Source organism: Cucumis melo, chromosome 8 (assembly GCF_025177605.1).
Source record: "Cucumis melo cultivar AY chromosome 8, USDA_Cmelo_AY_1.0, whole genome shotgun sequence".
Taxonomy (NCBI): Eukaryota; Viridiplantae; Streptophyta; class Magnoliopsida; order Cucurbitales; family Cucurbitaceae; genus Cucumis; species Cucumis melo.
In genome coordinates this window covers 22,877,859-22,904,609 of record NC_066864.1, presented here as the reverse complement: position 1 = coordinate 22,904,609, position 26,751 = coordinate 22,877,859, and the positions used below count along the sequence as shown (strand labels likewise).

Below are 26,751 nucleotides of genomic sequence, written 5' to 3'. Positions count from 1 at the left end.
CTGCTTTGTTGTCACAGTAGAGTTTCATTATCCACCACATCTCCCTCACTCCAAAGGGAGGGATAAATTAATTAAAGTAGGTAAGTTCTCTCTTCTCTCTCCTCTCCGCATTTTCAGTTTTTTGTTTCTCTGACAAGAAAGCAAGGAATGGAAGTAGAAAGCTGCTCTCTGTACTGCATATGGCATGAGCATGATTTATTCCAAGTTGAAGATATGGAGGCTGAAAATCAATATTTCTACCAGAAAGAAAGAATAGATAATGGCATAACAGAAGTCTCAAGATTCAGATCACAGAAAGGTTGGGTGTTAAGATGCAATTTTTGGCCCCGAATAGGAGGAAGATCATTCATATATATTAGAGGAAGATCATTCATATATATTCTATCGGGTGAGGAAAAACAGGGATGGAAAATGTTTCTCAATATGTTGAAGAGCTTCAAATCAAAGCATGATTACATAATGTGGCATTCAGAACAGACCAAGCTGAAAATGTGTCATTTTGAAGGTGCAAACAGACTACAAGAAGAGAAGATGGATAGCTATGCGGACAAGGGCCAGCCAGAAAAGGAATCCTCTGTTTTGAATTTGAAAAAACAGAGCATTCATCATCAGTGGATTATCAAGAATTCAAAGGTCGTCAGAAGAGATTTTAACACTTTATGGGTTGTCACTCATCCTTTTGAGTTCAATATTGGGTAGAGATTAAAGAAACATTGCAAATATACTTTTAATTGAGAGTTATCGTCAACCTGTTGTTTGAGAGAATGGTTTAACTGATCTCAAGGATCATTAGAAGAACTTGTGGAACAACCTGGGAAATGGCAGGAACTTGGCGTCTTTCATCTAAAACTCAAAAAGTGGGATATGCTAGCACATAGCAGATCTCTTATGCAAGGGGATATGGTGGATGGATTTCGATTGAGAACCTCCCTTTAAACTACTGGAAGAATCAAACATTTGAAGTTATTGGGGATTATTTTGGGGGTTTGGTAGAGACATGGAAACTTTAAAGTTTTTAAATGTATCAGAAGCCAAAATAATAGAAATCAATGACAAGAAGAGATGAAGCATTTTCTTAAATTTTGGTGATATCTCATCCGTCACTCCACCAAGTAAAGTCGGAGGTGATTTATTTGTTTGTAATTTTTCAAATCCAGTTGATGTTGTTAGATTAAATCAAGTTTTGAAGGATGAAGAGGTTGAAAGTGAGCCATTATGTGGTAAGTTTGAATTCCTATTGGCAGAAAAGTTGCATGCACAATTTGCCAGATGCCATTTGTCAAATCAGTAAATCTTGGTTCCTACGAACTGGAAAATTGAGACCTTGCTCAAAGAGAAGCCGGAAGTCTTAACCGTTCATTTCTGTTCAACCATCCAAGAGCCGATTGGGTTCCCCGCTTTTTTTTTTTTTTTTTTAATTGCAGCAATGAATTTAATTCAAAAGAAGTGCACTGTCACCCCGTAGAATTGCAATTTTCACATTGAACTGCGTTTTTACGGTGTAATAGAAGTCTCAAAATCGAAGATGAGAAAGACCCAGGTAAGACGGGTATGGTCATCAATTAAGGTCATAAACCACCGTTTCCCTAAAGAGGTAGTAACCTTGGACAGCCCCCAAAAATCACTATGGATAAGGGTGAAAGGTTGGATTGGTTTGTACGGTTGTGAAGGAAAGGAGACCCCATGTTGCTTAACCCAAATAAATGCATCAGAAGATAAGGTAGAAACATCAACTTTAGAAAAAAGATGGAGAAATAAGTTCTTCATATAGTGAGATGTCCTGATGCACCTACTTATCCTTATTTACTTTGAGCTTTGGCTAATGTATTTCCCTCGTTTACTTTGAGCTTTGGCTTTAGATTATTATCAATAATTAATAAATAAATATTTTCCCGTTTCAAAAGAGTATAATATATAATATGTAATTATATGAGCTTATTAGTGTTCTTTTCCTTTATTGTAATTTACTAGTCTTTATTTAGGGTTTCCATGTGTGCCTATATGTATTAAATTCTATCGTATAGAATGAAGTAAGAAGTTTTTCATATTTCACTCTAACTACAGCAAATACTACTGCATAAAATCCTGCATACCAATCAACAGTTTTCTTCAGTAAGATGCTTAAGTACAATATTACCTCCGCAATGTTCAGCAAGTAGTGGTTTCTTCCAACAAACTGCACGGCTGCTCTACATTGGGGACAAAGTACACTTGTATGCTTCTCTTGGGATCTTTTTAACCACTCCGAGAAACATCCGTTGCTGTAAACCAACACAATTAAATGGAAAACAACTGTATTGAAAGACGAACTAGCCAACCAAAGACAAATTAACAGGCCCACCAAAAGTTGTGGAAGCAAGGAGCGGCTGTGACAACATCATGCCAAATGTTTAAGCAAATACTGCATTTTGCGTGCTCAACATCCACAGAAATCTGAACAAATTCAAACAACCCCTAAAATTGAGTATTTCTAAAAGGATGGTTATAACCTAATACCACATTCAGATAACGAAATTACCAAAACATGACAATTACCAATCACCTTTAAGCCTTTGCATAATTTTGAGTCTGACGACATTTCAAATTTAAAGCTCAAATGCCCTGGAAATTGTGATCGAAAATCTCCATAAGACAAGAAGTTCTACATTTAATTACGATTGAAAAGCTCCATAAGACAAGCAGTTCTACATTTTCAATAAAACCACAAAAAATATCTGTGCAGTTAGCTTTCGTGTTTTGCCATAAGAAAATTTGAATAAGAAAATATTCCTGAAAATATTCAAAGCCAAAACCAAAGGTAAGCATATGATACTCTCCAATTGGCTTAAATTAAACAAGAGTTCTTATAAAAAAGAGTTGACAAAAATACAAAAGGAATTGGCAAGTGTTGTTAGAAGTCAAAAAGCCTAAGAAATATCAATTTATTTACTTAGCTCATCTATTAAATAACAACCTAATATTTTTTTAAAAAAAAAAGGAAACGAATTTCATTTATTATAAAAAATGAGATAAAACTCAAAGTACAAAAGGGTTATACAATGAGCAATTAAAAAACTAAAGATCAATAGACGTACCCGAACATCTCAACTAGGCTGATACCCCTTAGTGTCCTCATCATATCCGAAAATTGAGAAATTAAATGACATTGAGGAAATATAAATGGTCCAAAACAATACAATTTCATCAAGGGAAAAAAGGTAAGTTCTCTCTCTCCTCTCTCCTCTTTACTTCCGACTGCTGGTGTTTTCATCCAAATAAGGAGGTAGTCAACTGCAAAGTCCTTGAGTCTCATTACTGTACTTGGAAAGAGGGAAATCAGATTCACGCTGAAGATGTGGAAGCTTGTAGAATATTGTCTCTGGATTTCATCTAGAATGGCTGTTAAAGGCGGTCTCAAAATTACTAAGAGAGCCAGATGACAAGTTCTTTCAAAAGCTAGGTGAAGTGGATAGAGGTAGATTTAAAGCTTCGAATTTAAAACAAAGACCGGTTATTAAGCTGAGACTTTTGGCCTTCATCAGGAGGGCAATCTAATATAAGGGTGTGCTCAGGGAAAAACAAACAAGGATGGCCATCCTTTCTAAATATACGGGAAAATTTCTGTTCTAGGGAGGAACATGTCAAATAGTTTTCTAAAAATCACTTGAAGCACATTCCCAATATTATGGAAAGCAACCTGAGTTATACAAATAAAGTCAAACAAAATAAGTGCAATGCATCTGTCACAAAGAAAGCTTTAGGAGATTGCAGTAGTCCTGTAGCGTTGCCCGATACAAAAGTAGCAAAGGTTTCCCCTTGTCCTTTCTCAAGTTTGAATACCGAAAAGCAAAAGCATTGGGTAATTAGGAATTCTAAAGTTATTCCAACCAATTTTGAAAACCTCTGAATCGTTACTAAGCTCTTTAACTTCGACGATGGGAGGAAAATTGGAAAAATGTTAGAGAACTATTTCCAAGCAAAGATAGTTATTAATCCTTTATTTGAAGAGAATGTTCTCATTAGTCTTAGACCAAGGCTTGATAAAGGATCCCATCAGTAATGAAGGGATATGGTAGACGATGGGCTCTTTTCACCTAAAATTCGAAAGATGGTATAAACACGACACATAGTCGGCCGCTCACCATGAAAGACTGGAGGATGGCTTAAAATAAAGAACCTCCCTTTGGATTACTGGAGCAGGAGAACCTTCGAGGTTATCGGGATCATTTTGGGGGACATGAAAGCATCGTCATGGACACTTTAAATCTTACCAACTACAATGAAGCTAGGATTCAAGTTAAACAGAATCTTTGTGGTTTTGTACCTTCCACGATTCAGATTACTGATCCTAAAAAGGGAAACATTTTTTTAAACTTTGGTGATTTCGAATGTTTGAAGCCTCCCTTTCTTACCGTTGGTACTATTATGGTTAGTGATTTTAAAAATTCTATTGACTTATTAAGAATTAGAGAGGCCTTGCAAGATGAAGGTTCAAACCTCTCTTTTTTACCCTCGATTTTAAATGTCCCGAAATCAACTTTTGCACATCTTCACATAGCAAGAAATTCATTTGCAATTCTGGAACACCTTCAAGAACCCTCATCTGTGCCAGAGAAGACGAAAGAAGCAAGAAGTCAGGCCTAAACTTCCTTGCTTGCACTGGAATTCAAAAAGTCATCTCTATTGGATTCTGTAAAACCTGTAAGAACAACTGTCTTGTTGGTTTTGTGGGCCACACTAAGTTAGATTCCCCATTTAAAAAACAGAAGCCCAACGATCTCCCTTTCAAAGAACCTCAATTAGATGCTGCAGTCCAAAGTTCTCCAAAAACTAGCAATTTAAACAGATTCAGTCAGAGTAAAGGAAAAAAAAAGTCAACTCCCCAGAATTTTGTTTGAAACATTTCATTCGAAAGAAGATGTTGTTTAACAACGCATGGACTCCTCTCCTAAAGTCTAAACCAATTGGGGCATGTTCTCTCAAAGCCCCTCTTTTCGATCCCCCAAAAACTTAAACTCAAGCCCTTCCCTTCTGAAGATAACCCAGACCTCTTGGAGGTGTGTAGTTCCAAAGTCCAGACCTCTGATTCTCCCAACAGGTTAGTAACCGATACTCCTGCTCCAAAATTGTTCAATTACTCGAGTTTCATGGACCCTAACACAAAGGTAACGTTATTACGAGGCTCCCCTTGTCATTCTGTTGTTTCCACCAAGAAGCAAGCAGATTTGGAGATAGACTCATCCTTCAGTGTTAGAAGTGAAGGGTCAACGAGCTTGAGGTGTCTTGATGATCATAAGGCTTTTGCAGAGATAAAAGGGATGGATTTAAACGTTCTTTTTTAAGATGATTGTGTCCCACTAGATGATGCCCGTTGGTCCTCCCAGCTAAAATCCTTAGATTTTCCGAAGGACTTGGCGTCCATGGTCAAAGATTGTGGTATTATTCTGGTCTGAGCAATTTAGGAAGTATTTCCGTCACTGCAATTTTGTTACTGCCACCATTGAAGGAATCTAAAATGGAAAGATTTAATATAGAACGCTTTGGAGCTCTAGGGTCATTGGCCGGTTCTTTGTGGTAAATAATATACTTACAGATAACAAACTAGAGAAAACTTCCATACTATGATATCAACAATGCGAAACCGAATAATTCTAAATCATCCACCAAGTTAAACTCTCTTTCACAAACAAGAAAGAGTTTGAAGAAATACTAACCATCCCGAACCGGACCCGAAACAATTTCGCTTCCACACCTGATGAAAGTAGTTTCATCCTTTTGAACAAGAGTCTCATCGACAATGATAGCATTTGAACTGTAACACCCAAAACAAAAAGATAAAATATACTATAAGAAAAAAAGAAGAGAGACACAAAGAAAAGGAGGCTAAAGAAATATAATTTCAAACATCACTACACAATCTCAAATCCCATAGGTAATATTTAGTAACAATTCAGTGGCAATAACTAAGGATGACCAAGACTTCTTCATTCAGATATGCTTTTTTGTAAACAAAAAACAAATTGATTGATTGAAAAGAAAGAAGTCAAGGAACAGAGAAAACATTGAAGAACAATGTGCCCAACAAAGAAAAGAAGAAATAATTTTAATGAATTTCTCTCCTGTGTCGAAAAATTTAGAATTATCAATTGCAACTGCTAACATGGTCATCATGGTTGTCACTAACATGGAAAACATAGCTTTTGATTAGCTCAAAGTTTAGTTCTCTCTCCTCTCTCCTCTCCTCTCCCCTCCTTCCCTTCCTTTTGTCCCTAACCACACTCTGGCCCCCCTTTTCTCCTTCGACGTTTCTCATCCTTCTTCGGTAAGTCCCCTAGAGCCTATTGTTCTTGTTATTCCTTGTTTAAGTGGCAGTTTGGTTTGGGTCAAAATGGAAGTAGAAAGATGCAAAATAGCGAAGACGCTTTACTGTATTTGATTCAACAAAGAATCCTTCCGTATAGAAGACGTGGAAGCTTGAAAGATCTTGACATTATCAGACACTCAACTCAAATGCTTCTTGAAGGAGATTTCAAAATTCTTGCATGACTTTAAGAATGGTTTTCTTCTTCAAAACGGTTTTGATGATTTTGGAAATACAAGGCTCTTAAAATTTATGTGAAAAGTAGGTTAGGTTATCAGGTATGTGGCTTGGAAGAGGAACAAAAAACTATCCTTCATCCATACATTGTTCTGGTGTCTCTCGACAGGGTTGGAGATGTTTTCCAAAAATATTAGGAAGTTTCTTGATGAAGCACGATTATTCGATTTGGTACAGAAAACATCTCCAGACCTCCTTGCAACCTCCTTCCGAGTCACTAAGGGCAAGTTATGCTGAAAAGATGATGCTTAATGGATCCTCTGTTCAGGAATTGGTAAAACATAGCACTTCTTCCTTTGTTCTGACCTTAGTAATTCAAAGTACAACTCAACATTGGGTGATTAAAAATCCGAAAGTTTTAAAAGAAGACTTCGATAATATATGGATTATTTCAAGATTATTTGCATTTGATGATTGGAAGAAAATTAGAAAAACCTTGGAGGATCTTTTACAATAAAAATTAATCATTAATCCATTGTTTGTAGAGAACGCTTTGATTAAATTGGCTGAAAGTTCTTTAAAAGAGTTCATTGGAAAAGAAGAGTTATGGCAAGTAAGGGGTCCTTTTCATTTAAAGTTTGAAAAATGGAGCAAAAGCAAACATAACAGACCATCAATTATTGAAGGCTATGGAGGATGGATTAAAATAAAAACCCTCCCTCTTGATTATCGAAGCAATTAGACGTTCAAAATGATAGGAGATCATTTTGGAGATCTGGAAAAATCACTTATGAAATGCTTAACCTACTAAATGTTTCCGAAGCAAAGATTCAAGACATAAGAAACCAATGTGGTTTTGTACCAACTACAATAGAAATAACGGACTTCAACCAAGGAAATTTTTTCCTACACTTAGGTGATTTTGAACAGATCGAGCCTTCTCCATTAATCAAGGGTCGTTAATCATTTGAGGATTTTTCAAACCCATTTGACTTGCAGAGATTAAACCAGCCTTTGAAAGATGGAGTTGTTGATGATTGATTCTTCAAATGTCTAAAGATTAATTCTAAAAATTCCTTCACGTATAAGAAATCCTTTTGAAGCCTTGGAGCAGGGAGCTCACCAAAATTTAGCCTCGTCGGCGCCGAATACCTCCCTTGAAGCAATGGTGAATTTAAATTTAGACTCTAAGGAAAGCAGAGTGAACACGGTTGGATTTGAAGACACTTAAGGAGGAGAGAGAATAAGATTTTTAGTTTCGGAAGGAACAAGACAAAGGAAGTTGAAGAAGAGCTTTTAATGAAAAAAGAGAAAATATCGGGTATGCTTTCTTTTACAGCTGGAAAGTCACCTCAACCAGTCAGCAGCCCGTCTTTTGGTAATCCTCTCTCCTCCAATCCTTTGAACAAGAAGTTAAACTCTCATATTAATATGGCTAATATTTTCCTAAACAAAGACAGCGTGGTTCCCTTTTCAATGGATGTTCCTCCTTTCAACCCTTCAACTTTAGTTTCCCTTTCCTGTTCTTCTCTTTATTCCACAACAAAGTCAGGCTCCATTTAAGGATTTTTCAAACCCATTTGACTTACAGAGATTAAACCAGGCTTTGAAAGATGGAGTTGTTGATGATTGATTCTTCAAATGTCTAAAGATTAATCCAAAAAACTCCTTCACGTACAAGAAATCCTTTTGAAGCCTTGGAGCTGGGAGCTCACCAGAATTTAGCCTCGTCGGCGCCGAATACCTCCCTTGAAGCAATGGTGAATTTAAATTTAAACTCTAAGGAAAGCAGTGTGAACACTGTTGGATTTGAAGAACCACACTTAAGGAGGAGAGAGAATAAGATTTTTAGTTTCGGAAGGAACAAGACAAAGGAAGTTGGAGAAGAGCTTATAATGAAAAAAGAGAAAATATTGGGTATGCCTTCTTTTACAGCTGTAAAGTCACCTCAACCAGTCAGCAGCCCGTCTTTTGGTGATCCTCTCTCCTCCAATCCTTTGAACAAGAAGTTAAACTCTCATATTAATATGGCTAATATTTTCCTAAATAAAGACAGCGTGGTTCCCTTTTCAATGGATGTTCCTCCTTTCAACTCTTAAACTTTAGTTTCCCTTTCCCATTCTTCTCTTTATTCCTCAGCAAAGTCAGGCTGCAGAGCAAATTTGAAAAGAAGAAATATGCTAAGATCTTCCCACATTACCTCAAGCTCTTTCCGAAGTACTTCATCCAGAAAAAGAAAAATCAAAGATTTTGGCAAATCGTTCCTTAAAAGCCCAGATTTTTGAAGACCAAATACCCGAATTGCTCGAGGAAAATCATGCCCATTCTCTTCAATCAGCTTATTCCAGCAGCTCCAAGCTGTTTTTAGAGGCTAGATTTATTGGAAGTTAATTACATGGGCCCCTCACCTTTCAAATTTTGTAATAGCTGGCTGTCTTTCTCAGAGTGCAACAGAATTATTGAAGAAGCTTGGAACAGTGCAAGCATTACTGGTTGGGCTTGTTTTGTGCTTATTGGAAAATTGAGAAAAGTAAAGACTGCCTTAAAAACCTGGAATGGAAACCTACAGGAGAAACTCAAAAAGAAAGAAGAGGAATTGCTAAAAGAAATCAAAAGCAGAACTTTCTGGCCTAAAACCCAGCCGAATTAGCCCTCCATTCCTCACTGGAAGCTGATTTAATGAGTATCTACAGAATGGAGGGAAGGAACCATATTCGAAAAAATTGTGCCGTATAGCAGAACTTTCTGGCCTAAACCCAGCCGAATTAGCCCCCCGTTCCTCCCTGAAAGCTGATTTAATGAGTATCTACGTAGCATCCTCTTTGGAGAGACTAATGGGGAATTTTTTCTAGGAGGGGCGTTTGGGAAGCAAAATCAACCACCTAGTTAAATGGGCTAAAGTTATTCAGTGTCAACATGATGGAGGTTTGGGTTTGGGAGCACCTTGGCTCTTCTTGCCAAGTGGGGCTAGATATTTATGAATGAAGAGGATTATTTAGAGAGGCAAGCTATCCGAAGCATCCATGGAAAAGAACCATTTAGCTGGCACACGGTTGGTAATTCTGGTTATAGCCTAAAAAGCCCTTGGATTAGTATCTCAAGAGTTTGGAGGAAGGTGGAGTCCTTGGCCTCTTTCAAACATGGTGATGGCTCAAGACATACTTTCTGGACAGATGGGTGGATTGATAACCTTCCCCTTTGCAATCTTAGGATTGCACTCTTGGTCTATAATCTTCAGAAGGCTTCTCAAATATAATCTTCAGAAGGCTTCTCAAAGATAACGAGATTCTGAACTTTCAAGACTTGATGACTCAACTGGCAACTAAAAGTGTTACAAACAATCTTAATAGAAGGTTATGGTCTTTGGAAGCTCATGGAAACTTCACGGTCAAATCTGTCACAAGACTCCTCTCGGTTTCTTCTCAGACAAGGATCTACATAAAGCTTTGTGGAAATCTAAATGCCTAAGGAGAGTAAACATCCTCATTTGGGTTATGATCTTTGACTCCAGAATTGCGCTTCAATCATGCAAAGAAAGTTACTAAACAACTGCTTATCACCCTCAATATGCCCACAGTTGAACAAGAAGGAGAAGATTCACCGCATCTGTTTTTTACTTGTTCCTACTCTGAAAATTGTTGGTGGAAGTTCTCATCTTTTCTAGTAGTTTGGGCTTTTGGAGATTCTTTTAGCCTAAATTTACAGCAAGTTTTGTTGAGGCCCATCTTAAAGAAAAATTTGAGGCTAATCTAAGCAAATTTATCAAAGGTTGTGCTCGCAGAAATTTGGTTTGAATGAAACCAAAGGATTTTCCACGACAAGGAAATGCATTGGTTAGATCATTTTGAGATAGCTAGTAGGAATGTTGCAGCTTGGTGCACTCTCCACAAAGACTTTGAAGCATTCTCCACCTAAGAAATCAGTCTCAATTGGCAGGCACTCCTTTTCCCAAATCATTAGTAGCCATTTTCTTCATGAATCGTGATCTGCAGCCACCACTGAAAGATGAATTGTTTTACTCTTTTGTATTGCTGCTGTTTTTTTCATGTTGTTTGTAGTTTTTGTTTTGGCTCCACAGCACATGTCGTTTGTACTCTGGCCAGACTTTAATTTGTATCTTTGGGTATTATTTTTGTTGGATATAATGAGGGCGATAAGGGGGTGTCTACCTAGTTGAGATGTTCGGATGCGCCTGCTGATCCTATGGTCTCTTTTCTATTTAGCTCCTTGTATAAACCTTTTGTACCTTGAGCTACATTATTATTATCAATAAAGAGGCTGGTTTCCTTTTCAAAAAAGAAACAGTGACTGTGACAACAACATTGAAAAAAAAAAAGCAAGATTGAGAAAACAAAATTTTCTCATCAACATTCTACCTAACGCTAAAAGTCAAGATCCTGGGTGAAATTTACATCTCAACTCCCATGATCTTACCACAGGCTAGCTAATCTGCTATATCAGTGAAAAATCATGAAACTTCATCATATTCGTTTACTAAACTTTGATACCAAAGCTCCAATAGAGTCTATAAGAGTAAAAGTGGAAATTGTTTCTAAGGTTTACAATTTTATATGAGATCTCAAAAGACTGGACCAAAAACTTATTGGAGCTTTGATTTATGGGGATAAGGAAATCATTTGACTCAAACACTAATTACTTTGTTGTACAGCATATTACCTTCTATTCTGCAGAGTGGCAGTATTTAAATCAGAATTCCTTGTGATTTTGCACCATTCATGTTTTTCAACAGATGTGGATTTTGTCTCCGAGAAGATAACCGTCTCATCAGAGTTTATCTCAATATCCACATACATTTTATCAGTTGGAACTGGAAAATATAAAAATAAGATAGCTAATTAACTTCAAAAAATGATACCAATTTATATTCCATATGATGCCAATTTATAATGCAGTAGTTTTTTTCATTTCTTTAATTAGAAAATTGCGATTAAATTATAAACATTTGAGTATGTAGGGTTACCACCTAACAAGAACACTCAAGAACAATAAAGAATATAAAAAATACTAAGATAGAAATATAATTGTAATATCAATGAAGAAACTAAAATATAAGTGCAATATCAAGAGGGCTACTCTCTCCCAAATTCTCCACTGGAAATTTTACTAAAACCTCCACACCTTCCTCCCGATCCCACTCCCTCTATTTGTAACTAAAAGCCCTAACCAACTTACTAGCTATTACTAATAGTCTAATATGCCCTTGCTCATATTCATACCAATAGTCCTAATATTTTTTTTTTTTTTTTTGAAACGGAGACAAACCTCTATATTAATAATGGAAAAAGAGACTAATGCTCAATGTACAAGAAAATTATACTAAGATCAAAAAAGAAAAGACAAAAACTACCAAACAAACTGCCCAAAGAAGATCTCAGCCAAAACAAGGGAAAAAAGACCAAAACAAACAATCACAAAGAACAAGCTAAAAAGGTGAAATCCAACAGAAAAATGAAGCTAAAACAGAACCAAAACGAAGAGATCTGAATACAAAGCATAACGAAAGAACTCTCACAAAAGGAAACATTCGAATCTAGAGACTAGCAAGAAAATGTAGTCAGCTATCTCAAAGCTATCATGCCAAAGTAGTCCAAAACCAAGAAGAGGCCCAAAAAAATCTTTCAAAATATCAGCATCAGCAGAAGGTTGTACTTCCTTTTGCAACACCTCAACACCCATGTTAAATCTTTAGAGACAAAGATTAATGTTCCAATTGAAAACACATCCCCAAAGTGTGTAGAAGTATAAAAGTATTCACCAAAATATTTCTCCTGTAAGCCACTCTAATAGATTCCAGCACCTTTTTCGACCATGACATGATTCATGATGAACAAGATAATCTCTTAGAATAGGCTTGAGAAATATTAGGCTGAGAATAGGCTTGAGAAATATTAGGCAGCCATAGTTTCTGCAACGAAAACATCCAAAGATGAGTTGCATGAATCAATAACATTCTCTCCAACTTCTCTTTCTGCTTTCTCTTACTAAATTGGAATAATATTGGAGGCCTAACAAAATGGGAGGGCTGAACTGCTAATTTAAGCCAAAGTAATTCCACAAACATTGGCAACAAATCCTTTGGCAGATCCATGGGAACTTTATTTGGAGAGAAGCCTTCATCATTAAATAGAGCATTAAGATCCACCCCAATAGTCCTAATATACCTCTAACTATGGCTCTCACACAGTACTTTCTCTTCTTCCATTGTATGCCGAGAAATACTTAGCTCTTGCAAACATCTTATATGTAATTTTTCATTTTGTCAATGAAGATTTTCCATCTCATTTCAAAAAGAAAAAAAAAATTGAAGAAATTATATAAACATACCTAAGTAGGTATTAAAACATGTGGATTCATATAAACATTTACTTATCCTTTTAATGATATTCAGTTTCTTATAATAAATAAATAAATAATGGATAAAGATTTCTTCCATATTGAAAGGTCTAGCTTTTAATTAAACTATTTTTTTTTTTTCATTTTTCTCATTTATAAGAAAGTAAATGCCTCTAAACGTAAGCCTAAACTTTGTTCACTCTCACACGTGTAAGCCTAAACTCAACAAAACCTTTCAACTTCGTATTTGGTTAAAAAGGCATAAACAATAAATTTCTGAACTTTTTAGTTATTAGCTTATGCTCAAGGAATTGCTAAACAATTATGATAACGAACCTAGAGGTATGTAATAAATATTTTCAAATTTTCCAATAAATTTAAAAATACCTCTTTCATAGAGTCCACTAAAAAAAACTAAAGAATAAAGTAAGAAAATGCACAATCCAGGGACACACAAGACAAGTATGATGTAGCATGACTAGGTATCCTTGTAATTTAGTTTTAATATTTTTTTTTCCTTTTTTTTTTTTTTTTTTTTTGATAAAACAACCTGCTTTCATTGAGAAAAAAGTGAAAGAAAACACGGGCATACAAAAACAACCAGCCCAAAACACCCCAACTAGCAGAAGGGGGACCGATTAAGTATTGAGAACTAACAGATAACAAATTCAAACTAAAATAAAGGGGTAATCTCTTGTAATTGAAATACTGTTTGAATAACAGTAGCAGTTTGATTGAGTATTCTTCGAGATTATTCACTTAGATGCTAGATTACATCATTTTTTTGGTATTAGAGGAAGAAAAATAGCTATATAAGAGAAGTGGTAGCAACCAAAATCCCAACATAGGAAATTGAAAGAAAGGCTTCTTGAAAGGAAATCATCCCAAAGGTGTAATCTTGATATTAAGATCTGTAAATGAAAATAAACAATTGAAAGGCTTTTTTGTATGGTCAAGTTATAGCTTTCCCTCTTTCTATTTCGCAATTTTCTTCCACTCCCAACTTTTGTTTTCCTACGTCTACACATTGTAGCCTTTGAATTCTTGTACTCTTTTAGAAATTTTCAATAATTTGTGAAATTTTGTGTTTCTTGTTTTTTTCCAATATAAATACATATATTTTAATGACAAATATGTTGAAGAATAATCTTCAACCCATCATGAAGTTTAATTCATGCAAATCCAAGATCGTATTTCAACTACCTTGTTCATAGAAATTGAGACAAACTTTAAAGTAATCATTTCCTCAAGGGTATGGGAATCCTTCGAAGAACGTAAAAGCTTTATCCGGTCACTTTGGAATGGTAAAGTAAAAAGATTTTGAGAAACTTGGAATTGAAGAAATGTAGATTTTGAGCTATATATTCAGAGAGGTTAGATAAACTTTGAGCCGTTCAATCGTTTTCGACGGCTAGGTGTGTTCTTTGCATGGATGTTCTTGTAAAATTTTCCCTTGCTTTCTGTGATCGTTTAAGCTAAGTGGGGGAGTACGGTTCCTAATCGTCCTTGTTCTCTTCCTCTTGTATATCTTTCATCAAAATAGTAATTCCTTAATTCCTATACTGTCTGACTATTTCCCTAAAATGAATTTAAAACACCGAGAGAAATATTAGTGAGACAATTACCTTCTACTAAGTAAATCATACTGCTAACAGTTCATGAAATCAAATATAAATGAAGCATTGAACTTCCATCATTGTCAAACCTAGTTCAACACCCGTTCCACCAAAATCATTTCCTCGGTGACATTAGCTTCTCCAGTAATTTCAACCCAGACTTCAAACTGAAGAAAACTTCTTCAGGATAGTAACAAATTTTTGTTGGGAAAAAAAGCAAAAAAAATATATAAATAAAAAGAAATGCCCAACTCTCAAATGCTGAGGAAAAGCAAATGAAACAGAGAATCCACTAATGCAAAACGGATTAGCCATCGGATCAGTCAAACAAGAGATAGACTGAGAAGAACTCGGGGAGGAGGGACATGGGAAGAAAGTAGGAGAGGAAACATACTTAGCTTCGCCCAGTTTTCCAAGGATGAATTTGAAGCAGAGCACTCTCCAATTTCCGCCATAACCGCCGGTAGGAGAAGGAGAAGACTGAGAATTTTGAAATGAAATAATATATTTACAAATACAAACGCCCAAAAGCTCAAAGAGAAAATTGTGAAGCGTGCGGAGGAAGGTGTGGAGTAAACGGCCGATGACTTCGTCGTACGTGGACGCACCTATTAAATTCCATTTATTTATTTTATTTGTAGAGGGGTCGTTTTCCAAATAACACAATATTGACTCCGAGGGTGGGTTTCATGAGGAAAAAGATTAGGAAATTGGGTCATAACCATATCTTATCTTTTTTTTTTTACTTTCTTAGAATCCTACATTATTCTATCCAAATAATTCAATTTAAATTTTATTATTATTTTTTAAATTACTACAATCATAACCCTTCACCCAAACACATATTATTATAACACTATTATCCTAATTCCTCTCCCAAACACATGTTATCATAACACAACCTTTTATATTTTTTTCCCTTAAACACATATTACCATAACATTACCAATATTAACATTTTCCCCAAACACATTATTATTGAAGGGATGAAAACTCTTTTCAGTAGAAGAATTACGAGACCCAATTTTAATTGAAACCTTAAAATTACCAATACATTGGCAAAAATTACAAAACTAAATTTTTTATGTTAAACATGCTGCGAAGAAAAAACATAGAAAAAAAACTTACTCTCGTTGACGACTCTGAATCTAGCAAAGACCAACTTGGGGCACCACCACTTGGAAATCTTCCTATTCTCTCATTGAAATGGTTTATTGGAACCAAAATTAGATTGAGGGAATTTTTTTTAGAGAGAAAAAGTTGAGAGAATGCGATGATCCTTTTTTTTTTTTTACAAAAAATCACAGAACGTTGTTTTTTTCTTTTTAATTCTGAAGAAGAGATGAAGAGGAAAGTTAGAGAGAATAAATGGGAACGTGGGAAAACCATCCACGTTACTTATTAATTTAATAAATATATATTAAATTAATATATATTAAAATAACTAATTAATTATATTAAATAATTAATTAATTAAATCATATTTAATTAATATTTCATTTAAATCATATTTAAATGAATATCTCTCGCATAACCTATAGTTTTAATTTAATTAATTTAATTAAATCAAATTTAATTAAACCAAATTAAACTAAACTATTAATTAATTCTCTAATTAATTAATTTCTAAATTAAATATTTTATATTTAATTTAATCCAAAATTTGAATCATATTCAAATATAAATTTCTCTCATAACCTATAGTTTTAATATGTATCACATACACATTAAATTTTAATCTATAGTTTTAATATGAATCTAATTCACATTAAACTAATATTTGAACTCATTCAAATATTTTATTCTCTTGCAATTTAATTTTGAATCATATCCAAAATTAAATTTATCTAATAAAGTCTAATTAAAATATAAAATTTATATTATGATGTATCAATATATATTATATTAATTTCAAAAGTAAATTTGAACATTTCAAATTACAACCAATATAAATAAATCTCATTACTCTTTATGAGCTAGGAAGGGGACCTAATGGACTACAGATCAGAAGCTACAACGATATGAGATTAATTAGTTAAACTCATTAACCACATTAATCAATATTCGTTAACTGTGTGTACACTCCACTAAAGACTCACAGCTGAACTCTTCTCACTCTAGATATATTTCTATGTCCATGGATATAGACCAATACCAATAAGTTAGTCCTTTACAAGTGTTCGTAACACCAACTGGGTCAAATTACCATTTTACCCATGGGTTACTTCTAGTCCCTAAATACTAGTGCTCCTCTAATAAACAACCTATTTATGGTCCAACCACTAAACAGAAACCTCTCTCGTGCCATAAAGAGGGTAGGGTCCTTTGTTCAAGTCCCGAAGACACCATTTAAGGGAACACTTATCTACTTACCCTAAAGGTGGGAAGGAGTGAATTCCATATTGTGTAATTATGTTCCCAACTCCTCACTCGGTCTTGCCTAAAATGATAAGCATATTGAATCAGCAATTTGGCCACTCTCACTCGTACAAATCAAAGGACAATCCCTCGCAAATAGGAGTTCATAATACACTCAAGATTAAGACTAAGTCACCTAGGTCATCCTAATGAAATAGAAATTCAACTAGTTAACGGAGTTACATCTAGTGATTACTATTTCATGGTCCAGTCTTATGCAAACTCATTGCATAGGATACCCTTACTTGCATGTCGCATACATGAACGCATTGGATCAATGTATTTGTATCAAATACAAAGTGAGTCATATCCATAGTGTTAACAGGATAACCTTAACCCTATACTATATATCCTTTAAACTAATCTTGAACATCGATCCCCGTATGTCTCTACATACTGTTCAAGACTCATCAAACAGCTTAGGATGTTAGTTTATTGGATTTAGGTTATTAAGACAAAACTAATAATATAATCAATAACACTTATTGAAATTATAATAATAAAATACTTTATTAATAACGGTCAATTGATTATATATTTACTATCTACGAGTTTTAGGACATAAAACTCAACAATTATAACATCTATTTGTTAAAAATATAATTATTTCTCGTTAACTGATGAAAATCAATATTAAAGGAAACTTTTATAAATGTAACAAAACACCAAATTATTTATGATTTGGGTAAAGTTAGCCATTTTTTAAATATTCCAGATTTGCCCTTCCATTTTTCTTCTATTCCTCGCCATTCGTCTTCCTCCTGCTATTTAGTCTTTCCCTTTTTTCCTACGATTTCGTCTTTCTTCTTTCCTTTTTTTCTGCGATTTTTTTCCATCATCTTTATTATTTTTCAATTCTTTATTTACGTCGTTTGATCTTTCCATCGTTTTTTCTTCTTTTCCTCCTCTTTTTTTTCGCTTCAATTTTTTTCCATTGTCTTTCTACTTTTCCTCTTCTTTCGCTACGATTTCTTTCCAATAGTCTTTCTTCTTTTCCTTTTTTCTTACGTCGTTTACATTTGGATAACCAAATTTAAACAACTATGTATAAGAATGTGTACAAAAAAATAGCAAAATCTAAAATATCGTGTATAAAGAATCTTGAAAAAAAATTATTTAGATTGGAGTAACCAAATGTAAACTATTATTAAAAAAAAGTAAACAATCGTGTAGAAAAAATAAAAGATCGTGTATAAGGAATCTTGAAAAAAAATCATTTAGATCGGAGGAGCCAAATGTAAACGATGGTATAAAAAAAGTAAACGATCGCATAAAAAAAATAAAAGATCGTGTATAAAGAATCTTGAAAAAAATCATTTAGCCAAATGTAAACGATCGTATAAAAAAAGTAAATGGTTGTGTAAAAAAAGATTGTAATAAATAATCTTGAAAAAAAATCATTTAGATTGGAGTAGCCAAATGTAAACAATCGTTAGAAAAAAAAATAAACGATCATGTAACAAAAATTAAAGATCGTGTATAAAGAAACTTGAAAAAAATCATTTGGATTGAAGTAGCCAAATGTAAACGATTGTGTAAAAAAAGGTAAACGATTGTGTAAAAAAAAAAAGTAAACGGTCGTGTAAAGCATTCTAAACGATCGTGTAACAAAAGAATTAAAAAAATAGTGTACCAATTTTTTTTAAAAAAATCATTTAGATTTTAATCCCCAAATCTAAATGATCGTGTAACCAAATTTAAACGTAACCAAATTAAAGTAACAAAATTAAACGATGGAATTGAACATATAAATTGTAGCCATATCTAAACGATTGCGTATAAATTATAGATATGTCTAAACGATCGCGTATAAATTGTAGCCATATCAAAACGATGGCGTTTAGCCATATCTAAACAATCGCATATAAATTGTAGTTATATCTAAACGATCGCGTATCAAATAATTACCAAATCTAAACGATCGTAAATATATTAGACGCACGTTATTCATGACATGGTGGATGGGACATTTTTGCACCTCTTGCTTTAGTTGCTAAAGCAACTTCACACCTCTCAAGAAAGAAGAAGATGAGCTGAGCTTTTTCTCTGTTTCTCTTTTTGACTTTATCTAAATCAAATACTATATTAAGCTAATCTGGACCTTTTCATTTCTCAAACGGAAGGCTCAAAGAAAAACTTGTAATTTGTAATTTAAAATCATATTCTATTTAATAAAGTGGTTATTGAAGACTTATTAATGATAATCACATATTAATTTCTCACGGTGGCACTGTTGATACTTCTACCATAAATTTGTCCAAGACCTACCATATTCTCAACCTGTCCTTCAATCTTGTGTCTGTTGGACAATTACATGATTTTGGTTTAATTTCTTTTCTCTTCTCATGGTTGTTAGGCTTAGGATCCACGAATGAGACATACGATTGATACGAATCGCAAAGTGGGAAGATTATTTGAGCTCACTTCAGTTTAGCCATTCATTTCGTCCTCTATTTTTATTGTTGTCACTGATACTGCTACAGTAAACCTAGAACGTTAGGATCCCTAAAGTCTTTTAAAGATTCTTGTGGTTGTAACGACCCGAACTTCTAAATTAAGTTAAGGTCTTTACTGAAAAGATAAATATCAAAAGACACTTTTTTTTCAAATGAGGTTAACTAAAATCTTTATAAAATCAATATCGAGATGTTCACAAAAACATAAGGTTATCAAAATTAACAAAAATAATTTGAAAACATGACCCGCGGGTTCTAACAATTTTAAAGAACTAAAAACAAATAAATAAGATAAAATCTTTAAGTAAAATGGTTAAAATTTAAAAATATTGAAAGACATATAAATAAATGCGGAACTGAACTGTGTCCCCATATGACATGTCACGGATCCCTCGCTATCGCTCGCCAACTTCTTAAGTTCTTTACCTTAGCCTGAAATATTAAATATAAGAAAGAGTGAATATATAAATAGACTCAGTAAGTGACCCACTACTATCTCCTTGGGTGATCTGTTAACTTTTCATTAGAAACATAAACGTAACATCATGTGTCCAACGGAGCACACCTGAGTGAGTGAGATCGTACGAGCACCCCTAAATCATGCGAGCGATCCCATGAAGACACCTCTAGTCGTACGAGTGATCATAGGTACACACTCCATAATATATATGAAATACGTAAGTACACCTCTAACATCGGGGTGATCTGTTAACTTTTCATTAGAAACATAAACGTAACATCGTGTGTCCAACGGAGCACACCTGAGTGAGTGAGACTGTACGAGCACCCCTAAATCGTGCGAGCGATCCCATGAAGACACTCCTAGTCGTGCGAGTGATCGTAGGTACACACTCCATAATATATATGAAATACGTAGGTACACCTTTAATCGTGCGAGTGGTCCTGTCGGAACACCCCTAGTCGTGCGAGCGACCCCATATACATAATATAACTTTCCCCTAACCGTGCACACAATCTGTAGGTACACCCCTAAATCGTACGAATGGTCCCGTAGGAACACCCCTAGTCGTGCGAGTGACCTCATAGATAGGATCACGATACATGTGGGGTAAGAAACTTATCATATAAAGTTAATAGACATACCATAAACAAAAAACATATGACATAATCATAAGCATCATAACATAACACAAATATTAATCGTAACGTCCTTAAGCATGTGATTAACATATCATGTATCATAACAATCATAAACATAACAGTCATCATTAACAACATATCATCAATCATCGCCATCAACTTAACCTCAATCATAATCTATAGCATCGCATTATGCATCTTAGCTACCATCAATTACATAATTGTAAATACATGCAGTCTCTTAGATTTAAATCGAAGGTCCAGTAGTAGAGTCTCTTACCTCGAGATTTGTTAAACGTTTATTCCCTATCTAGCATAGTCGAAGCTGCCCAATAGACAAATCCCAGAGTTAAGGTTGAAACCTTATTGGAAGAATTTCACAGATTATATTTCCAAAGTGTTATCCAACTGAACTTTAAAGGGAAAAATCTAAATTAAATCCAAACTAAATTAATTAGAGTCCAAAATTTTCATGTAATGGGTATTACCCAAAACCCATTAAAACTTACCAAAAATAGGTCAAAATAAGTGTAAAAGAAATTGCTAGATGGCTTAGCTAAAGGCTTGGCTGGGCGTGCGTGGCTGAAGGGAGTGGCGGCTCAGGTTGGCGGCTTACAAGGAGGGTTCGGCTCACGACGTGGCTCGGATGCAGAGAGTGGCTCGCTGACTAGATATTCGACTTGCTCGTCTACGTGTGGCTTGGTTTGTGCGGCTCACGAAGAAGCGGCTCAGGCGGTTGGCGAGTGGCTCAACACGAAGAATGACTCGATTCGGACGACTTGTGCAGCTCAAGGATGTGAACGACAGATGGAGCCAAACGATGTAAAGAAACGAGCTTCGCGACGGAAAAGGATTGGCGCGGTGGACGGCGCAACAGACAAACACTAGCAAACGACTGGAAGCAATGTGCGATGATCGACTGCTGACCTGAGCGTGAGACGGAGTCGAACAAGAACGCAGTCGGTGATGGTGGTTGGAGCGACGACTAGGGTTTGGAGAAGAGAAAAATGAAGAAGATGAAGGCACGTAGAACGAGGGGATTATTTATAATAATAATAATACTAATAATAATATTATCATTATTATTATTCTTTCTTTCTCCTTTTCCAAATACAAACAAATCTTATCTCCTTTCATTTAAAACTCTCATCTAATCAAACTTTTTCTCTCTCCTCCTAATTATCTCTCATTAAATAATAATTATATTTTCCATTATGTAATTATTACTTTAAATTTCTTTTTCTTTCTCCCCAATATCTTTCTCCAAAATATCACTCTTCAAATAAATCTCTTTATCTTCTTTCAAAAATACAATATATTTCCTAAAATAATTATATTTCATCAAATATAATTATCTTAATCTTTTTCTTTTCAAAATACCATATCTTTCCCTTAACAAATTATATAATTATCCTTTTCATTTTCCACAATAGTTATATGTATATAAATCCATATATACATAAAATTTCCAAATCTCTAAAGAATTCACTTCTTCAATTTAATTAAATAAGCACCCAAAATTATTTAATTAAACTCAATTTCTATGAAAGAACAAATAAATCTTTAAAACAATGTCCATTATTTGAAACCTCATTAAACCAAACTAAGGTAAATATCTTCCAAAAATTAGCTAAATGGTGACATTAACATGGTAGCCTTAGTGAAAGGGAGTTAAGAAGAAATTTTATTAAGAGTATTAGAAGATAAGTGAGATTATTGAGGTGTCATGGTTGAAGTGACATAGTTGATGTGACATAATTGATGTGTCATTATAACTTGAAGGAAGAAAGGTTAAAGGAAACCTAGTTAAGTGTTTGAGTTACGACCAAAGGGAAGTTACGGTTTAGGGTTTAAAGTTTAGAGTAAGTGTTTCTTGGCACATAATGCAAACAAGAAGAGAAAGTATTATGTGAAAGTCATAGTTAGAGGTATATTAGGACTATTGGTATGATTATGAGCAAGGGTAATAGGTAGTAAGTTGGATTAGTTTAGTGGTTTTGACAAGTAGGAAGTGTGAGTTGTCTCGCAAAGTTTTTAGGCTAATTAGGGTTTTCTGCGATGAAGCCACCCCGTGAGAAGGGATCGAGTCAAAATGCATTAGGCGTTCTGATCTTCTCGTAAGGTGTAATTGAGCCTAAGGTTTTGTTTGAAATGATTAAGATTTTGGGAAATCTCAAACGTCTGTTTAAATGTCCAAAATTTAAATGTTATGATTATGTCGCCCTTGAGAAACGAAATGTCTGTTTCAGAATGTCACTTTGCATTTAAAATGTATGGTGCTAACCACGCGGTAACCTAAACCCTAATCATAATTAACCACGCTTATATAAACCCACTTTAAACCCTTATTTGGAAATTTTTAGCCGAACGATAATCAGAACCTTCAAGCTTTCCAACCTTTTTGATCATCCCTTCTGGTGAGAAACCTGTAAGTTTTCCTTTCCCCGAATCGTACATTATGTTCATTTCTCTTTTACCTCTTACCAATCATGTCTGAAGAGTAATCCCTTATCGAAGCCCTCAAGAAATACCAAGCGACTCTTAGCAAAGTAGACTCATCCAATGAAGTAGTTGAGCATTCTCTAGCCGACGCTCCTATGTCGGAATGAAATGGAGAAACACAACTTAAAATATTTTTTTTATCAATGGAGTAAAGATTCAACTGCCAAAGGATACGTTGGGAGACCTACTGACCATCGTCTCTAGGGAGACTTCAAAGAAAGAAAAAGAGTTAAGGGGTTGTTTGGCCCATGGGTTTGGAATTAGGGGGGTTTGGCATTTGAAGCCAAACCCATGTTTGGACCATTGGAATAAAATACCTGGGATTAAGGAACCAAACCCATGGATTTGAAAAATATTTTTTTTATTGAATGTCATATGTTTTAGAAAAAAATTCAATTCAACCTCTTACCATTAGTCGTTGATGACCATTGACAACAAACGTTGGACAACTTGACGATCAACCATAATGATCAATCGACAGTAACGATGATTGATCATCTTAACTGTCGACTCTGAACCATCTTGATTATCGCATTTGAATCGTATTAACTGTCGATTATCGATCGTTGGTGACCTACAACTATGGACGTTTCTGTCGTTAGGTGAACATCTTGATCAACGACGACCAATCGTTATCATTAATTATCGATGTCGTCCCTCTTGTCATGATGGTCAATGACCAACAGCCATGACTCTTGGTGACCGATTGTCATGATGATTGACAATCAACCAATTGTCTTAATCAAACATTGGCGATTATTGACCGTCTTCACCATTGATCAACGACCGCTTCACCAAGGCTTCTTACACTCTTTCCCATGGGTTTGAATAGTAAATAATATTCAAGCCCATATATGGAATACTTTTTTTTTCTAATTCAATCTAGAAAATATTCATCAGCCAACTCCAAACACTACCCTCGGTGACCATTGTTGGTCGACTATTCGGTGTCATTTTTGACAACTTCGTCAACGAACTTTCGACCACCAACTCTGGCAACCGCCGCAAACCTTGAAAAGTTAAGAAAAATGAATTTTTGAAATTTTTTTCTCTTGAGTCATTTTCCAAATATGCCTTTGATTTAATTACAATAATATATTTTTTAAAGTACATATTTTTCATTCTTCTATTTTCTTTTTTTCTTGAGTTTTTTAACTATTATTATTATTAGATCATCTTTTTTAATTATATATTTTTTCTTCCTTGTTTAAAACTATTTTTTCCTTCATTTTATGAGATTTTGTTTATTTTGTTATATTTTTCCTATGTGAAAATAGATGAACTATCTAGTGTGATCTCAAGTATATATAAATCAAATATTAATATATTGGTAATATGATAGAAATTTTAAATATATATCATATGTATCATGATTTACTTTAGTTTAATAACATTTTTCACTTTTTTTGTTGTTCAATTTAACTAAAGACTTAAAACTTATTGGATTGACTTAAGAGAGAAGTGTATAAAAACAACTCATTTTTATTTAAACTCTTTTGATAGAAGTGGTTTAAAATACGTTGCATGCGCATCATAGGAAGACAACGTAACCATAACTATGACTAAAGGTAACTCTACTTGACTTTCGCTTTTGCATGATCTTTTTTATTATGCTTATTTTGAAATCTATTAAACCGTTTTAATGTTGGTTAACTAAAACTTTCGTAAACACCATTTGACTTATTATATTTTATGAGTGGTTTATAATATTCATAATCATACCATTCATGTTAATGCAAGTGTAATTAAAATTGTTGTTATTGAATAATTAAAAATTTTCATTCTTACATTATTGTCATGAAAAATCAATAGAGTTAAGAAATTGAATTTAGGAGTACAAAATATGAAAAAAGATCAATTAAAATTTTGATACATGATAAATTTAGGATGTACAATTCATAAAAAAAAAAAAAACTAAACAGATTAGTTAAACTCAGGAATTCAGAACCAGCACTCATGTATAGGCATCAGAAATTCAGATTCCACCCAAACACATGCATTTATAATTCTTAGACATCAAAACCTCATCAAATAAGCCTACAGGCATTCAATTCCCAGGAATTTGATTCCAAACCTATGCGCCAAACGCCCCCTAGAGGTTTTCATGACATGGTTAACCATTTAGTTCATCTTCAAAATGCCTAGCTCACTCATCTCGCCTAGTCCTTCTTCAAAACGTCTAGCTCACTCATAGCCACCTACTTCAGGTCCTTAAAAGTTATTTTGACAACTTTGGTTGGCTAACCTTACCTTAAAATGCCTTGTTGACACTTGGTCTAATTTTCCACCTCACTAACCTCCCTTTGGCTGTAACATAAACACTTAAACCAAATTTCCTTAAACTTTTTTTTTTTACTTTAGGCTACAATGACACACTAACTATGTCACTTCAACCATGAGACCTCAATAATCTCACTTATCTTCTAACAATCTTAATAAAATTTCTTCTTAACTTCCTTTTACCAAGGCTACTACAAAAATCTTTAAAAGGCTTTAGGGATCCTAACGTTCGAGTTTTACAGTAGTAGTATCAGTGGAAACGATAAAAATAAAGAAGAAATGAATGGCTAAACTGAAGTGAGCTCAAATAATCTTTCCACTTTGCAATTTGTACCAATCGTATATCTCATTCGTGGATCTTGAACCTGACAACCATGAGAAGAGAAAAGCAATTAAACCAAAATCATGTAATTGTCCAACAGACACAAGATTGAAGGATAGGTTGAGAATATGGTAAGTTTTGGACAAATTTATGGTAGGAGTATCAACAGTGCCAACATGAGAAATTAACATATGATTACCATTAGTGAGGTACTCATTGACAGGTTCCTCCGTCTTTTGATTGGTGTTGACTAGAGCGGTATGTAACTGGCAGTAGTGAGCTAGGCCTATAGTTTGAAACTGTGCAACCAAAAAATCCCAAAGCCATTTTACAGTATTGAAAGCATCAAATTGAGTATGGATAGAGGGGTTGGAAGCATTACCTAACAAGGTGATGATTTGATGGTTTTTATTGTCCCAATTTTTCAATTGTTCAACAAACTTACCCTCTTCCTCCGTCGTATCTTTGACATATTTGACTATGTCTCTAGTCACAATTTGCCATAAGTTTCAACCAATAAAAAAACTCTTTATCCTATGGGTCTCAAGTGACATAGTTTGAACCATCAAACATGGTGCTGATAGGTTAAAATACACTAATATTTTACATTTTGTTTTTCTTCTTGATGAGGGTGGGCTTTCAAGTGAGGGTTTGTATAGCTGGGTTTTAGGCTTGGGTTTCATAACTGCGTTCTAGGCTTTTAGGTGAGAAGATCATGGTGGGTGTCTGTTGGGCTACTGTGAGGTTGGGCTCAAAGGAGGGTGTAAGGGGATCGGTTAGGGTGGGCTTCGCAGACTTTGAGTGAATGTAATCTTAGATGAGGGCTGGGCTTTGGTAAGAGTGGGCTTAAGTGTGACAGTGTAAGTGAATCAGTGAGGGTGGGCTTTCTTATGGGGTTCTATGAGAGTGGGTTTCGGTAAGGGTATTTTCGATGGGTCTTTTCAGGTGAGGTTTCAAAGTGTACATGACAAGGTTTCATGGTGGTTTGTGCATGAATTAAGGATCGATGATTTCGCGACTTGGTGGTTTCTTGGCCAAATGGGTTTCGTTTCTGTGGTTTGTGGCTATATGGGTGGTTTCATGGCCAGATGGGTTTGGTTTCACAGTTAGATGGGTGGTTTTACGGCTTGCTTAGATGGGATTCAAACAAGCGGGTTTTCTACGACTCTTATACCATAAGGAAAA

The 26,751-nt window shown here is 34.6% G+C and overlaps 1 protein-coding gene across 2 annotated transcripts in view; it reads right to left on the bottom strand.

Moving 5' to 3' along the window:
- Positions 1-15,121, bottom strand: part of LOC103486049 (uncharacterized) — a 47,655-nt gene extending 32,534 nt beyond the window's left edge. Inside the window, exons 1-6 of one of the 2 annotated variants that reach the window (XM_008443864.2) lie at positions 14,882-15,121; positions 11,195-11,345; positions 5,694-5,791; positions 2,543-2,601; positions 2,342-2,433; positions 2,138-2,261 (exon numbers count right to left, since the gene is read on the bottom strand). In XM_008443864.2, the coding sequence (XP_008442086.1) occupies positions 2,138-2,261; positions 2,342-2,433; positions 2,543-2,601; positions 5,694-5,791; positions 11,195-11,345; positions 14,882-14,942 (585 nt within the window). In that variant the 5' untranslated portion in view covers positions 14,943-15,121. Of the gene's footprint in view, positions 1-2,137; positions 2,262-2,341; positions 2,434-2,518; positions 2,602-5,693; positions 5,792-11,194; positions 11,346-14,881 lie in introns of both variants that reach the window. The other variant, XM_008443863.3, reaches the window with a different exon arrangement.
- Between the last annotated feature and the right edge of the window lie 11,630 nt (positions 15,122-26,751).